Source organism: Rhinolophus hipposideros (assembly GCF_964194185.1).
Source record: "Rhinolophus hipposideros genome assembly, chromosome: 14".
Classification (NCBI taxonomy): Eukaryota; Metazoa; Chordata; class Mammalia; order Chiroptera; family Rhinolophidae; genus Rhinolophus; species Rhinolophus hipposideros.
The window spans coordinates 11,874,215-11,891,406 of record NC_138060.1 but is presented as its reverse complement, the minus strand read 5'-3'; the positions used below and the strand labels follow the sequence as shown (position 1 = coordinate 11,891,406).

Here is a 17,192-nt window from a genome sequence, read left to right as displayed (position 1 = left end):
TCCGTGTCAACCATGCGGTGGTTCAGAGCTGTAATACTTAACTCTCGAAATGAGGGAGAAGAAATCAACATGATAGTTGTTGAAGGGTGTCATGTTGGCCTCACTGCTCGAGATGGTAGTAAAACATGTTTTGAATGAGTACAGTCAGAAAGTGCTTTCCTAGAGCTCTGGGTCCCCTGCCTTACCGGCACACGCTGTTTGTACGCACCAGTGACCTCACATTCCTGGAGACTTGGATGGAGCAGCCGAGCTGCTGTCACTCTAAAAGAACAGGACATTTTGGGGAAGGTTTCTTTCCAATTTGCCTAACTTGAGATAGATGCTGGGAGAGGAGCTATGCTGAGGGTATCTGATCAGCATGCAGCTTGTTTATTAACTTGTGCCGTACGATCGCTTAGCTACTGTGAGCAAGACATTGGTGTCCACTTAAAACGATGAGTGTTGGCGAAGGCTTTTTTTAGTTTATAGGGTGTGTGTTTTTCTGTAATCTTGAGGAAAATTGCTTTGGATGTAGCTCTTCTCTCTCTGATCAGCAAAGTCTCACCCCTGAAATGGCTTCATATATCAGAAGGCCCACAGAGCCAAGCATCTTTCATTGACTATTCATCATACCAGATATGTGATCAACATTTAAATCCTAGGAATTATCACATCCATTTCGAAGATCAGAAAATCAGAAAACTGAGGCTTGGCAAACTCATCGGATGGCATGCCCAGGTCACATTGTTGATTTTTGGTGGATCCTGGATTTGAACCCAGCGAACATGACTGTATAACCCACTGTCTCACAACTAGGCAAAACGCGGTCATGACTGCGGAGTGGCATACCGGGAGGCATTGACTTCCTTCCAGAGCCTGTTCTTATAGCTCAACGTTTGTGTGTCGAAAAGATTCTATGGTTTGGATTTACCATGGTCAGTGTGGAAGAAAATTTAAGTGGACCAACTGTATATCCAGGTGTTCTAGAAGCTGAATAGATTTTTATGTGGAATAATGTAACCTCTTTGTTCTATCTTAGTTTCAGCTGATCAGTGCTATATTATTACCTTGATAAGAACTTGTGCATCTTATTGACCATAATTCGACCTTAGAAAAGAACTTTCCGGAAAGGTAGAGCAGCTTTACTGCTCAGACTCAGTTAGGACTGAGCTAATTACAGACTCTGGATCAGAAAACTGGAGACTCTGAAGTGGGAATTGTAACATCTGACACAGGTTTGTTAAAGTTTGGTATTAGAAGGATTTCAGGCTCTGACTGAGAAATGCAAGCCCCTCCTCAGCACATGACCGAGCCATCTGTGAATGCTGTGGTAAATCAGTCAATACCAATTTAGCTGCAGAGGCAGACAGAAAAAGGTCTCTCTTTTCCTCCCATCTTTAGATTTTCAGAAATTCTGCCCTGTGTTGGTGCCTCCTCATTAAGAAAGCTGTTCATGAAAACATTGTGAGTTTTGTTGACATCGCAATTTTGTCTTCTCTGGATGTTCGCTGGGAGATAGTGTAATAAATATGAAGGGATGCAGACCGCAAATGTGTGTGGGGTTTGTGTTAGCACAATGGAGGCTCCGGCAAACAAACAGATGCGTGTGAAAGTCAATTGAGGGCTGAGGTAGCACCCTCTGTCGCTCGTAGAATGACTGACCACGTGTGCCCCAGTGGAACTCAGATCCCGCTCGTATTCCCCCAGGAGCAACAGTGACACTCAGCTGTGGGGCGGGCACACTTCACCCATCTGCTCTGGCAGCTGACACTTGCAGGTTTCCTCACTGAGGACTGGGTCTGGGTGAGGCATGTGGTCCTGTCCGACCCCAGCAAAGCCCCAGAGGAGCCAGGCGCAGCAGGCATTCCTCCCATGCATGGACGTCACTAATCACAACAATACTGGTTGAATTAATACAAAGCACCCATTCCATTATTTAATCTTCATAGCAGACAGACGTGGGAGCCAAAGCGGCCGGGACTGCATCACATTCTTCCCAAGGGAGGAAGTTTCCAGAGGGAAATGACTTGCCCAGGATCACACCGCAAGTATGGTTTGAAGGTTCTCACACCTAGGGTTGTGTTTTATTGGCCTAAGAGCTGTTATGGCTGGCCCATGTATTCCTTCCTTTGTTCAGTCATTCAGAGAATTTTTTAACCATCTAGTTTGTGGCAGGCACCGGGGGGATTCAGTGAGGAGATAGAGTCAATTTCTTCCAGGAGCTTGTCGGTTAATGCAAGAGATGAGCTGGTAAACAAAGGTTATCCCAAGTCGAGGTCAAAAACCGCGGGCTTCCAGCTCTGTTTTATTTAGCTGACGTTGTTTTCAAAAGTCAGGATTATTTTGAAAATAGGAAGATTTTACTAAAACCCCAGTTGTCTGGGTTCACGTGATAAATTGGGAGAGGCGCAGCATTGTTCTCACATCCGTGTGGCACTGGTGGGCTGGATGAGCTCACCAGGACGGCCCCTTTTTGAAGGGCACCCTCTCGACAGTCTGCCCGTCTCTGCCCTCCCCAACGTCCTCTGCCTCGCCTGTGCTAGCAGTTGAGTTCCCCTGAATTGCAGTGGTTGGGTGGTGACAAACAGAGACTGTGTGTTCTGGGAAGGACTCTGACCCCCACCAGGGTGGGGTGGGAGGGAGATGGAGCCAGGAAAGGCTTCGTGGAGGAGAGAATGTTCAGCTGTGATTTTTACAGAGCAGAGAAAAGCGACTAATGCTCCGGGCAGAGGGACCTGTTGTCAGAGCTGACCAAGAGGCACTCAATTGTGGCGTGTTCAGTATTGCCAGAGAGAAAGCGCCCTCAACCTACCCTTCCTCTCTGCAAAAGAAAGTCCATTTTTATGGGTGGGATCAGACTCTTTTCCAGGGGATTCTGCATGTGCAAAGGCACTGGGTCAGTCTCAGCTGCTCTTGTGTGGCTCCTTCGAGGGAGCGAATAAGAATCGAAAGGTAGGTTCATATACAACTTTTCTCAAGTCTAGAAAAATCCGAGCTTTCAAAAGCCACCTTTTGGTGGCTTTGTATGATCACTATTGTCTTTTTTGCAAACAAACCATTCATGGGACCACAGATATTCTGGGCATGATTTTTTCTTTTAATAGTGGTGAGTGCCGTGTCTTTCTGGAACCTGCATCTGTGGCTGAATTTCAATATATATATTTTTTAATCATTAGGAATAATTTTTACAGTTCAGCTCTTCAAAGCCTGACAATGTGTCAATCCAGCAGGGATTGCTGAGGCTCATTTTCTGGTGCCAAAATATGGCTTGTGCCAGAGGATTGGGGTTCAGAATGACCCTGGCGTTAAACTTCCTTGCTCCACGTCTGAGACACTAAAAGACGTGGCAGTCTTTTAATAAAAATGCTCCCCATTTTTATTAAAATGGGGACGTGGCGGTGGGGAGCATTTTTATTTTCCCAGCTGTGTGCGGGGATCTGGGTCATGTGCCAGCCAATGCTGCGGATCCCAGGCAACTTTTTGCTCAGTAACTTTCCCAAATGGCTACTCTGGGGCCTTTCAGAATTCAAGAGAACTGTCAGTTGTTATAGTAACCGCCCCCCTGCTGTCGAGTTGGCCCTGAGATACCAGTCCACGTAGTCATTAGACAAACGCAGGGAGAGATTCACTACTAAAGATTGCCATGTAAACATACTCTATGACACTTAAAGATGAACCGATTCTGGTAAGGAAGGAGTGGATGGATACATTTTAGCATCAAGCTCACCTTTCAGGAAAGGGAAACTATGTTCGGTCGATTCTACATCACCAACACCTTTCTCTGGATTTCTTAGAATTGACTGTCCTGTCTCCCAGGATTAATTGGGTCTGTTCTGTTGGTTTGCTCAGCTAGCCCCCTCGGTTATTTGAGATATTAGTTATTGGTTTTATGGCATTTGCTTCTCAGGAAAATGTTGTCAGTTTACGAATGGTAGTTCTAAGCGCCTGTGATTGTGTGTGAGGAAAAACTGCGGAGATAGCCGGCTCTGCTCCAAAATTCCCGCAAGAGTGAATCTGGCAGAATTCAGAGTAGGGCTAAGGGTTGCGAAGAAGTCTAAATATTTTAGAAAGCTGCAAATTTCAAGTTTCTATGAAAATTTGCTAAAACACTGCAACACACTCGTGATTTCTTCAGATTAATGTTTGTAGCCGCACTGAATATGTTCCCGGCGTTTTGAGGACAGTTGTTGTAGTTCCAGAATGTACTCAATAGAGGGAGACAAGAAGTTCTGAATGACAGCACACTCACTCCTATCCACCCACCCACCCCCTTTTAAATCATATTCCCAAGTTTTGATTTTTTCTTAGTTTGGTTCCTGTGCCAAGCACTCTTGCCCAATATGGAACCTAATAATAATTGAAATAAGTGAAAGTTTACATTAAGGGAGAAGAAAAACTTAACACTTGAAAATTAGAGGATGTTCCTTGCTAGAAGTAAAAAGCCACCAAGTCGAGCGAAGGTAACAAATGTTCTTTGGAATTACATACCTGAATTCAGCGTTCTGCAGGGGATTCGACAGAGCTCCCCAAAGAGAATCTCCATGCAGTTGGGTTCTGTGAACCGAGTTTGTAAACAATAGCAGTCATGTCAGTGTGAAATCCCAGAGCCCAGGTGATTAAAGGAGTAAATCAAATTAAATAAACACTTTCCAGTGTTCATGTATGACAAAAGTACATCTTTCAAATGTTAGAGCCAAGTCTCAGCTGCTACAGTTAGTTAAGTTTTATGGGGAAGCTAAATACCCCCTCAGTGTATAACAATAACTTGACAACTGTCTTCTCTGAGGTTGCCTCTCACGGCTTCCACAATCTGTACTGTGAATCAGGAAAGTGTCCAGCAATGAAAGAAATGCATGGGGAAAGAACAGCAAATTCAGAGAGATTTGTGGTGGAAAGGAGGTTGATGCCTGCTGAACTCTATTCATTCCAACGGTATTTTATTTTAAGCCATCCTGTTTGCCAGGACAACATGTCAAAGGTGGAAAGATAGGTGTATGGATGAGAAAAGTCATTGGGTTTGTGATAATCTAACCTTCTGTTAATACTATGGTGGTACAGGTTTCTATGTAAAGACAGCTTTTTAAGAACAAAGTTGCCATTTCATATTTCTTGCCTCAGCATTAAAAATAAATAAATAAAACCAGTCACCTTCGTGTGTAAGCTTTCTTTTGAAAATGTCCCAAAGGAGTCCCAATGATGGAGATGGGAGGGAGGGCATTTGTGTGGAACTCTTGGTGGCCAATTGAAAGTATTGTCTTCTACACCTGTTCTCTTTTGTTTTTTGTCCATTTAGAGGGTGTAACAAAATAAAGTCGAAGGGCTTTCCCAGACGTTTCCATGAAGTGCCTTCTTCTGGGGAGAGAGGAGAGAAGGGGAGCAGGTGAGGGGCGGTCAAGCTTAAGGGGGGTGTCTCTTTGGCTGGGACTGGCTTGCCGGATTTTTGTTTTGTTGCCATGGGGGTTAAAGTCCTCTAGACAGCACATGCTGAAACACACCTGTTTCTACCCCACCCATCTCCCAAAAGTAAGAATTGCAAATACCAATGCAGCTTGTGGGTAGCTGGTACCAATTAAAGTATGTGTGTGCTTGCTTTGCTTCATTTTGCGGTTTGGGGGATGTTTTTTTTTCTAGGATGGTACATACTGGGGTGTTCTATGTTTGTGGGTCTGTATGTCTGTTGCATCCATTTTCTTTCCTAAATTTCAGATGTTCACATGTTTGACAGTTTATTAAAAAACATTATGGATGAATTTAGCTGTATGAGTGAAAAAATATTATATAGAAACCTAAATTTATAGAAAAGTTTGCAAAGAAGAGTAGGAAGGGAAGAAAGCAGTGAGCAAAGGGGGATGTGTCATGTGTTTTTCAAAAGAAGGATGAAATTTAAAAAAAAAATAAAAGCACATGCATTCTAGATAGCCTGAATACTTGGAAAAATTGTCCTGGAAAGATTTATAATAAACCTTTAGAAGTTATGATTATGCAATCTTAATCCCCACATATGAGCCTCTTGGTAATATTTCTGTAAGGCTTATCTAGGCAAACTCCACTTAATATTAATACGGTAATTAATATTTTAATATTAAATTGCCAATTAGGATAATTCAGTAGTCAATATTGTGAGTAGTCCCTTATTACTTTCAATGAACCAATTTTTGTCGAATTTATATTAGGGTTTTTACAAGGAATGATTTGTTTCCATTGGTTGGAAGTAAATCAGATTATTGAGATGAAATTTTCAATATCCATTCACTATAATCAGGTATACCTATGAGATCTGAGAAGGAATAGTACAAGAATTATGAAAGATTAATGAGAAACTCTATGATCTGTCTTCTTTTGAGCTGTACAGTGCAATTTTGGTCTTGTAGGGAAAAGCAATAACGGCTGATACTGGTAATACAATTATTCTTTCTCTGATCTCTTTTTACTTATTGAAGTTTTCAATGTCTAATCCATTTTCAAAGCTCCAAGGGTAAACCTGAAATAGAAACCCCTCTGTATAGATTCAAAGATCTAATCTTGAGAGAGAGAGAACAAACCTTGGACAACATGTCAATGCCTAGTCCATTGTAAATATAATGGGGTTTTGACTATAACTCTTTAAAAAGCCAGTATCACCTCGTGGAGAGCACAAAGGTAAATGCATACCCAATTTCTAAGTCCTCTCCCGAAATGATACCTTAGCCATGGACTGTATTAATTGTAATTCATATTGGCCCCCATTGTGGAAGCGGCCTTGTTACAGATGTATGAGCTGTGATCAAACAATATGGTGAATGTTTACATTTGAAAAATTTATTACAGTAAAAGACACTTTGCCATTAATCCCCCTGAATATTCCCCCTTACTTCAAATACACGTATCCCATCGTTCTTGCCACTTTCTGAAGCAGTTCTGGAAGTCCTCTTTCGTGAGTGTCTTTAGTTGCACTGTCGTAACTGGCACGATGTCCTGAATTATTTTGACTTTGGGGAAGAGCCGGAAGTCAAACAGTGCCAGATCTGGTGAATAAGGTGGATGAGGACACACTGTAATGTTTCTATCTGACAGAAATGCCGTACCAGAAGCGATGTGTGACACAAGAGTGTTGTCATGATGGAGGATGATTTTACGGCACACTTTAAAACACACCTGCTCTCAACCGTAGCTCACACCCCACTGACTGCACCGAACAAGTTGAAACTTGTCCCACACTGTTACTATGGTTCAACGCACCGCTTCCTGTATTGAAGATCCCTGCCTTTCCGTTGGATGGCACTCGGCAGCAGCATTCACCGTATTTTGTGCTCACACAAAAGGCTCCGTGTCATACATCGCTTCTGGTACAGCAGTTTCTGTCAAAAACATTGTGTGTCTTCATGCACCTTACTTACCAGATCTGGCACCGTACAACTTCTGGCTCTTGCCCAAAGTCAAAATGACCATAAAAGGTAAACGTTTTAAATCAATTCAGGACATCAAGGCAGCCAAGACGGTGCAACTAAAGATACTCAAAAAAGAGGACTTCCAGAACTGCTTCAGAAAGTGTCAAGAACGATGGGATAAGGTGTGTTCGAAGTGAGGGAGAATATTTTGAGAGAGATTAATGGCAATGTGTCTTTTACTGTAATCATTTTTTTTTAAATTCAAACATTCACCATATTTTTTTATCACACCTCATATTTTAAATCCTAAGAGGCTGTATTTTTTTACACAATACTCAATACCCTCTGGTATCTTCCCTACTTCTAAGTGTCAGAAGCTTGGGGGAAGCACAGTTTCATGTAGGTCTAGAAGTTGAGAACCATCTTGGAAACTACAAACATTTATAGAATCCACCTAATTGTGAATCATATATTTTACTTTTTTAAATAATATAGTAGCTAAGAAAGACAGACTTTAGCTCAGGAAGAGGTGGGTTCTAGCTGCATTTCTACCTCTTCCTGGCTCTGTGACCTTGAGCAACTTACCAAAGCCACCTGAGTTTCAATTTCCTCATTATTAGGTTGGTGCAAAAGTAATTGCGATTTTTGTAATTATTAACCTTTTAAACCGCAATTACTTTTACACCAACCTAATTAAAAAAAATGGGTCTAATGATAGTTCCTTTTCATGGGGTTGTTGTGAAGATAAAATGAGGTAACTTACGTAAAATGCTTTGTGTGTGAAAGATACTACCTCATTGAGAAGGTGAGGAAACTGAGGCTCTGAGAAGTTCCTTGGCTGGGCCACCCTGCTTAGGTGGTGGAGTTGGGACTGCCACTCTGGTGGTCTGTGACCGGAGCAATGCCCCTTGTCCTCACTACCCCATGCTGACCAGATGGGCCAGACCTAGAGCCGGTCCTCCAGGGCCTCAAAGTCCCTGTTCTTCCTCGTGCTGGCTACCCTGCCCTTCTCCGTTCCTTCAGAGCCTCCAGTTCCTGATTCCTCCTGAGGGGTTTATGCACTGAAAACCGCCAGCCCATTTCCCCCTGCGTCCCCCTACTCATCCCAGCAGCCTTTGCGGCAGCCTCTGGACTCACTGCCATCCTCCACTGCTCTACACAAAGCCTCCTGGAGGTCAGGCAGCCCCTCCCTCCTCCACCAGGCTGCTTGGGGAGGCTGGAGTGCGTGAGGGGAAATCAGCCTCTCTTCTCCCACCTTTGCCTCTTTCTGTCCACTTTCCTTTTCTCTCTGGTGGCCTGCATCTCCATCCAAAATGTGGCAGGGAATCAAGAGAAAAGCCCCAAAAGCTGCCTAAATAGCACCCCTCCAAACATTTAAAACAGCTGTTGCAAGGCCTATGCATGTTCATTTATGGACCGTATCTCATTTGCCAATTTGTCTAACCTCACTTCTCTGTAACAGCCCTCTCCCACCACGGGAGGAAGGGTCTGTGCAGAATCGCTAAAAGCAGGACGATGGCTGCAAAGTTGTACTTGATTATCCCCCCCAGAAAGGACAAGAAAAAAACAGTTAAAATCAAACCCACATATTTAATTTTGCAAAAAGTTGTTGATTTAAGTTTTGAATAGGTAATACTTGACACGGCTCAAAAATGGAAAAGTTTCAAATGATATATATCCCTAGATCTCCACTCCATCACCCACCCACGCTGCTCCCTACCTCCTGGCAAATAGGTCACCACCACTACTGGTTTGCTCTCTGTTCTTCCAGATATTGTTATGTGTGTACGTGTGCAAATACAAGTCTGTGTCCCCCTATCTCCCTTTACACAGTGCAATGCTGTATACACTATCATAAACCTTGCTTTTTTCACTTAACGTGATTTTTCTCGATACATACGTAATTTCCTCATTCTTTCTTATAGCAGCATGGTATTCCTCTGTATAGATGTGTTGTGATTTACTTAACCAGCCCCCTGTGGCTTTCATTTTGGTTGTTCCCAGTTTTTCATTATTATAAACAATACAGTGGTGAATACCTTTATATGTCATTTTCAAGTAGATAGTCTGTCTGTAGGATAAATTCAAGAAATGGGTGGTATCACAAGCTCCACGCATTTTAATTTTCATTGATGGTGCCACATTGCCCTCCCCAGTGGGACACCAAGGTGGATTTCTATCAGCTATGCAGGAGCCCAGTTTATTTCCCTATAGCTTCCCCGGCACACTGTGTTGTCAAATTTCAGTGTTTTTGCTAACCTCAGGTGAATTAAAACGGTGTCTTAGTGTAGTTTTAATGTGTTTGCTCTTATGAGTAAATTAGAGCATCTCTCATTAGTTTATGTCATTTGTATTTTGCTGTAAACTGTTCATATCTTTTGTTCGTTCTTCCCTTTGCATTGTTGTTTTTTTCGTAATCGACAGGGACATCCTTTATCAACAACATAGATTCCAAAAATTTTTTGCTAATCTGTGATTTGCCTTTTACATATGTTTATGCTGCTGCTTTTATAGAAGCAAACTTACCCATAAATTTCTTTTCTGATTTCTGGATTTTGAATCATCATTAGAAAGTCTTTCTCTATTCTGAGGTTATTCTTTCTTTTAGACACTTTTATGGTTTCCAATTTTATTATTAATGTCTTAAATCATTTGGAATTTCACGTGGTTGATAGACTGATGTCTGAGTTAACTCTCCCCCCTCCCCATGTCCCAGGTATTTAAACAGTACTACAATCTGGGGCTATTTAGTGAAGAGGCACTTAATACCTCACTACAGCCTTAAAATAAAATTCAAGGCAAAAGTCGGACTTATTTGAGTCTGTATGTTAATGAAATAAGTAGGTGCCTGTTGTGCTTGCTGTGCGAGGCGGCCTGCAGGGTCTCTGGTCCCGCTCCCCACATAAGAACGCAGGATCTGGCTAGGCCAAAAAGGAACACCCACGGAGCCATAGATATGGAAATCATACCACTATAGTCTCACTGGAGGCACTATAGTCTCACTGGAGGCTGGATCCACACGACCTGCAGCCTGCTGTCCACTTCTCTGCCTGTCAACAACAGACTGACCAACCAGCGCAGCCGGGGCAGTTATATCAGGGGCTAATTGGCTAACTGGTTACAGCTGACAGCCAACTAGCCACAGCTGATGGCCATCTACTACCCAACTCAGCACCTTTCCACGTGAGGCCAAGAGCCTGGAAACTGCTCTCTGGGACTCTGTCCCCACATTGCCAAAAGGTTTTTACCAGACCATTTTACGGTAAGGTACTCAATCATATGTGCTATAAATAAAATGTGAGTTTCCATTTCCTATCTCCTGCTCAAAATGAGTGAGACTATTGTGTCCCCATTGATCTCCCCAATCAGCGGGGGATTGTGTCAATGCCCTCAAACAGAGGCAAGATGAGCTGGAGAGGCCCTCAAGCCTCAGTCCAGAAATTCAGAACATTCCAGGCCAGCATCTTCACTAAGTGTGAAACAGCCACCTCAAAGCCCTGACTTCAAGCCACCTTTCCTGGGTAATAGCTGGGAGCATTGGGAGGTGCTGCTCAGAGCTCACTTCTTAAAGCCAGCTGTCACCTAAAAATTGCCGTGCTCAGGTTCTTGGTCTTGTTAAAATGTGATTCATGAAATGACCTTTGCTCTCCTAGCTCCTAGAATTTATTGTGAGCATTTCAGTTCTTCGTAGGTGCCTGCAAGGATTTCTTGGCAAACTTAATGCTTAGCAAGAGCGTATGTTGCCTTGAGACAACTTTTGTATATATAATTTGTTAATTTTCTCCCACTTTCCTAAGATGTGAATTGCAGGCAGTTTATATCCTCCAGTAAAATTTTCACTGCAGACATCAGATTTTTGTCAGTTCCAGCTGTAACAAGAGTTGAATAGGACATCGCTCCTACTCATGTGAGATCCAAAATATTTTGAAATGTTTTCTCCTGGTTTAATATCTGTATCCTCTCTCACGCTGCATACATCTCCAATGTAATTATATTTGCTCTTTCTTCCCTTCTTCCCTTCATCTCCTCACATTCGACAAGCTCAATTATCCAAGGTATGACAACCATATGTCCCAGGATTTCCAGAATCACCCTCCAAATAGCCATTTGATTATCCCCAAAAGTACATTCACATCTGTCAGCTCACATGTCTTTTTTTTATGTTCCCCAAAAGTACATTCACATCTGTCAGATCACATGTCTTTTTAATGTTTGGGGCAGTATGTAAATGAGAGGCTCCAATCTGGATTTTTCTTTCTAGATGAACCCTTCCTGAAAAGATGCTGTGAGTACAATCAGAGTTTTACAAATAGAATCATTTAACCGACAGCAAAGGAAACTTGACAGCGAGTGGTTGCACATAAAAAAACTCAACTCAGAACTTACAGTGGCTCTTTTCCAAGGGAGACCCCTCAGTTATTTCACGCAGACACTCCTCTTTGAGGAAAAGCCCGACAACACCCACAGCCTTTTCCTCCTATTGTTGTCTTTGCCACTTCAATTTCTCAAAACATTTTGCCCTAATAAATCAATCACATTCTTTTTAACACCGCTCTCAATCATCTTCCTTGAAGGCATGTGAATGTTTCCAACTTCTATTTATAAGTGGCTCTTATTCATACATGGTTTACTACAACAGCTCCATTTACAAAAGTAAATATTAATGTGATTTCTATACTTGACAGCAGGAGAATAAGTGGGATTTATTAGCAGGCGTGCCACTGTAAATTTCAATGAGGGCAGTATATAAATCAGTTAAGATTGCTTAATTAATATTCAACAGCAGCTCAGCCAACTGCCCCGTTCTAGTCTGCAATTAGCAATTGGAGCTGCACACTGCTGACAAACTCCTTGTCACCCTAATGTGATTATAAAACCATTGAGCTTAATTTGAAGACAGTGACTTGGTTTCTAATCCCTATATATCAATATTTGATTGTTTTGTACTCACGGGTTTTCACAGGAGTCTAGACATTGTGCTGTGGTCCTGCCCCCGCCCTTGCCCCAGCAGTCATAGACACTGAAGGCGGTGTTGTTGTAAGCCGAGGACCCTGGGTGAGGACAGTGCGACAGCTCAAGCTTGTCAAAGGGATGTACATTCTGACCCCGATGTCTGTTGACCTGAGACATCTCTCTTGTAATCGGGACTGGATGCGGCCTTTGAGAGGCTTTTTTGATACAGAGCAATGCTGAGTGGAATTCTGGACATTCCCAGTATTCAGTCTTTCGAGGCTCAAGAATAGTACTTTGCTTTTGAAAAGTATCGGTCACCTAAATTATTCCCAGATTCTTGTCAGAGGGGAGGAAGAGGTAGAAGGAAGAAAGTTGTTAGGACATGTCGGAAGTGATCTAAGCAGGTATCTGGAAAAACTGGAGCGCTGTGAGGAAGACCCTTTTGCAGAAGTTTGGTCATTCTGGGGGTTCTGCCTTAGGAGTGTGTCAGATTCCTGGAAGGAAAAGAGGAGTGGAGATGGAGAATCGAGAGATTCCTGCTTATCTTTGTCATTTGCTGCATTTCGTTTGACTATTAAGCCTCTGTAACTTGAGTATTTACTAATACTTAGAAAGCACTGTCAGAGCAGCTGCAGAGATGTGTGTGTGTGTGTGTGTGTGTGTGTGTGTGTGTGTGTGTGTGTTTCATTAGTCAAGAGGGCCAGTTACACACGCCAGGCCTGTCACGTGCTGGCAAGTGTGTGTGTTTCAGTGGGGAGCTCAGGGAATTGACGTTAGTGGCTTTACTGATGCTGGTCAATATTTACTGCACCCCCGACTAGAAGATGTAGTCTGTCTGGCATGCGCTATGCTTTCTCAAGTGTAGAATTTTTGATGTTTCAAAAAGTCTCTCTCTTCAAAATATCTCCCTTATCTGAAATAAAGAAAAGTTATTTTTAGAAATTTCAGTCCAAGATCAAATCTTTGTGATTGTAAGTATGAAGTGTCCATGGGCTTTTCAGAAGCCAGACTTATCCATCCATGCCCATTCCTACCACAAGCCCTCCGGCACCATCCAGTCCTGGGCCATGGGTCATGAGGTACAGACTTGAGACCACAGAGCTGCTACCACAACCCACATTAATTTGATCAGCTATTGGACAGGATATCACACCTGACCCTCTTGACTTCCAATCAAATCTTTCTTAGACATCTTAAAATACTGAGCCCATGGTGGTGTTCTAAAAATGGATGGATGAATGGAGAGTAACATAGAAAGCTTGTTTAAATTTTTGCTTAGAGCTTCCCGTGAGATGCACGTAGATTTATTAGGTTGGTGCAAAAGTAATTGTGGTTTAAAAGGTTAAAAACAATTGCAAAAACCACAGTTACTTTTGCACCAATCTAATAATGTGTTGGCCGTCTTTGGTCAAGTACCAGGAGCATTTGGCTTGACCAAAGATGGCCAACACATTATTAGATTAGGGGCTGGGTTGTATGGAAAAAAAAACGCATACGTTTATTAAACAGTCAGCTCTCATTTAGAACAGCGAGTTGCTTACTTACTGCTTACTCTGTGACAGGCATGTATATGAGAGTTGCTACCAAGTCAGGGACTAACATCTGCCATTTCATTCTGGCCCATATACACACTGAGTCTGAATTGAGGAAAAATTCTCATGCAAACTGGGCTGTGTCTTTTTCGGTTCCGTCTGGGAGTGTTCAGTGAATGTTTAATGTAGGTCTGTCTTGGTACTCTTCTTCGTGGGGTAGGTTTTTGCCATCTAACTCATGGATTTTCAAATGTGTTCAAGTGGCAGGACCCTTGGAATTAAGGACATCAGAGCATCATGAACTACTTAATAGTGAAGTAGATATTGACAAATTCAATTCCTTCCTAGAAACAAAAATTTATTTCACTGGCAGACACGGAGAGCAGTCCACAAAGGTAGTTTAAAGAGTAGCTTTAGGAGGAAAATCTTTCATTTGAGAAATCTAAATTTTTTCTGTGATCTGAAAAAAAACTTTTATTCAGTATGGGTGGCAGAACACTGCTCCATTTGAGAGAATTCCATTCTATTTCCGATAATCGAGGTTGTAGCAGAAATGGAACAGAAAACTGTTCAAAGTATGTGCAGTACAGTTTTTTCTTTCCCTTTTTGAGATGATTATGGTAACATCCTTGAATTCGTAATTGCCACTGATTCCTATCGTATGTGGGCCCTATAAATTCTGGAGTCTTAATTTTATGGTCATTTTATGGCACCTGCCATTCAAGGTGTTTTTTTTTTCTTCTTCTTTAGTGGCTTTCCTAGTGAAAAGTACTGTAGACTCTCAGGGACCATTTCTCTTGTATCACAGTGCTCCTTAATCAGGGACAGACCACACCACAATCCTCAGGGGAGATTTTCTAGAATACACAGGCCTGTGACAACCCCCACCCACCCATCCCCCGCCCAGGACCTGGTCAGATAGAATCACCAGGAATGGGGCTCATGCAGCATGAGTATTTTAAAAGCTCTCCAATCCAAAGAGATATACACTGCTGGTTAATAACCACTGCTTGACTGAAATTTACTGGTGTGTGTGTGTGTGTGTGTGTGTGTGTGTGTGAGAGAGAGAGAGAGAGAGAGAGAGAGAGAGACAGAGAGACAGAGAGAACATAAGCACTATGAGGCAGGGACCTTGTCTGTCTTATTTATCAGTCTGGTCCTAGCCCCTCATCATCAGTGATCAAGGAACAGTGAATGAGGAAAAGCATGACAGAAAACATCCCAAAATGTTAATCATCACTATGAAGAGGATTTGGGGTAATTTTAGTGGATTTTTTTCTTATTGTTAATTTGTACTTCTTAATTTTTCTGCAGAGACCGTGTATTATGTAGGTAATTCTTTCTAAATTACCGGAATGCTTAAGCCAGCCTTACGGAATGGTTTTAAGGCTTCTGGGCGATTGTAAAGAATGTGTTGAATGTGTTATCTGCACACTCCCTGCTGTGCAGTGGGTGCTGAACAAACGTGTGCTGAGTCCACTGAAACCTTTATTCTTAGTGAAGACATTTCCCCCAAAGGTCTTCTGTAGCTAGTTGCCCTCCCCGGCCCTTGTGTGTGTGAAGGGCAGCTAGGTGCAGCTGTGAGCAGCCTCTCCCAGCTGTGGGGCCTGCCCTCCAGCCCCAGAGCAGTGCTCTTCTCTGGCAATCAGAGCTGTTTTGCTCCAGGGAAAATCCATTGTAAAGAGCAGCACATGGGGCATTGGAGTGTGATTTGCTTTGATCCACACTGCTTTTTTCCAAGAGAATGTGGAGTCTTTCCCTACACATGTAACTGAGAGACTGGGTGAGCTGTGTGCTTGTCTTCCAGAAAAGGGATCTCCAGTATAGTTTATCCTTTCCAAATCACTTGACAGTAACAGTACCTTGGCCAGTGACTATTCTTTTTTACTAATTGCTTTATGTTTTAGAAATGTGAGAGGCACAGTAATTTTTGTCTCGAAATAGACTTATTTCTTTGTTTTTTTTTCCCATGAGTTTTGTTTTGTTTTCCGGTTAAAGTCTGACCTTGTAAGGAGTGCTCACGTTTGTTTCAATGTTGTAGAGTTCTTCTTGGAGCTACTAAGTACTTAACTGGTCCAATATCTCAACAAAAGCAGGTTTTTCTTAGGTATGACACTGAGCAATTAAAGTTCTAGCTCATCTGTGAAGTCTATAACTTATGTTTTAACTTAAAGGTTGCATTCTGGAAATCCGTGCAAGTTGGTGGGGTGGGGGAGGCAGGAGGAAGGGACGAATGGAGGAATGCAAGAGTAGAAATCTTGATGACCAATTTAGAAACAGAAGCTATTACCTCAAACGTCAAAGTCATGTTTTCATGTGGATTTCCATCATTTGACATTCAGGAGAAAGTTTAGTTACCCCCAGAACCCTAGGACATTTTGTGCATTTCATATCCTTATAGCTTACGTCAGACTGGTGTTCTTTCCAAATTTAGTAAAAGGCAGCTAAACAACAAGTGATGACAACTTGTTTCATTATTTATATTACAAATGCCAAGCAATTCCTAGAAAAAAATCATTGTTCAGTGCTCGGCAAGGGCAGTCCCGCGCGACATGTGCCAAGAGTGGCAGTGATTTATGTTCAGATCGCCTAATGGTATGGAGCCGCAATCCAGATCTTCCAGAGCAGTGCCCACATGTACAATTGGTTAGAGCTTCTTTCCATCTGAAAATAGGCACTGCTTAAAGAAAAATGCCTCACACTGTGACATGCGACCATTTCTAATTGTGTGCGGTTATAATAGCTCCATACAAAGCTAAGGTAGAATAATCTGTAGGACTTGGAGGTCTCCCCACTCCCGCTGAGATCCCCTTTGCTTTAGAGAGTTGTTTTATCCAGCCCTCCCATCCCCCCAGCCCCTTTCCTCGGCTTCACAGAAACCTAGTCTGCCCAACAGAATCATCCCAGGACACTTTTGATTAGATGAGCAAAGACAACACTGAAGAAAAGTTGACTTACTCCAGTGGTTGGAGTACAGAAAAGGCAAAGCTGGGCTGTTGTATCAATGGGGCTTGGTGGGAGATGCCAGAGAAGGATGGATCCCAGTCACAGAGCACCAGAAGGATGCCGCCTGCTTGGCTAAAAGACCCAGCAGTAGGGCCAGCTATTGTGAAGCCCCTCTGCCAGATGAACAGGGACCCGGCTCTGGTCACAATAGCCATTCACGCTGAGCAGCCTCATTAAATATTCAGCCTGTGCTTCCGGCAGCTCATTAGGGCCGCAATGAGCAGTGACGTGCGTGCTGGAAAGCCCAGGGCCAGCCAGCATCAGTAAGCAGAGGCTGAGTGAGCTGCCGATGGCTTTTCTGTTCACTGCCTGTCCTATGATGACCAGTGTCTGCTCCCTGCTTTGCCTGAAGTCC

General features: G+C 42.8%; 1 protein-coding gene across 4 annotated transcripts in view; it reads left to right on the top strand.

Annotated features, from left to right (window-relative positions):
- PTPRG (protein tyrosine phosphatase receptor type G) overlaps positions 1–17,192 on the top strand; it is a 705,739-nt gene that overhangs the window by 632,681 nt on the left and 55,866 nt on the right. For 2 of the 4 annotated variants that reach the window (XM_081072429.1, XM_081072428.1), the window contains exon 14: positions 5,273–5,359. The exons of the other annotated variants lie outside the window; for them this stretch is intronic. In XM_081072429.1, coding sequence (XP_080928555.1) covers positions 5,273–5,359 — 87 coding nt within the window. The remainder of the gene's footprint in view (positions 1–5,272; positions 5,360–17,192) is intronic. 4 annotated transcript variants of the gene reach the window in all.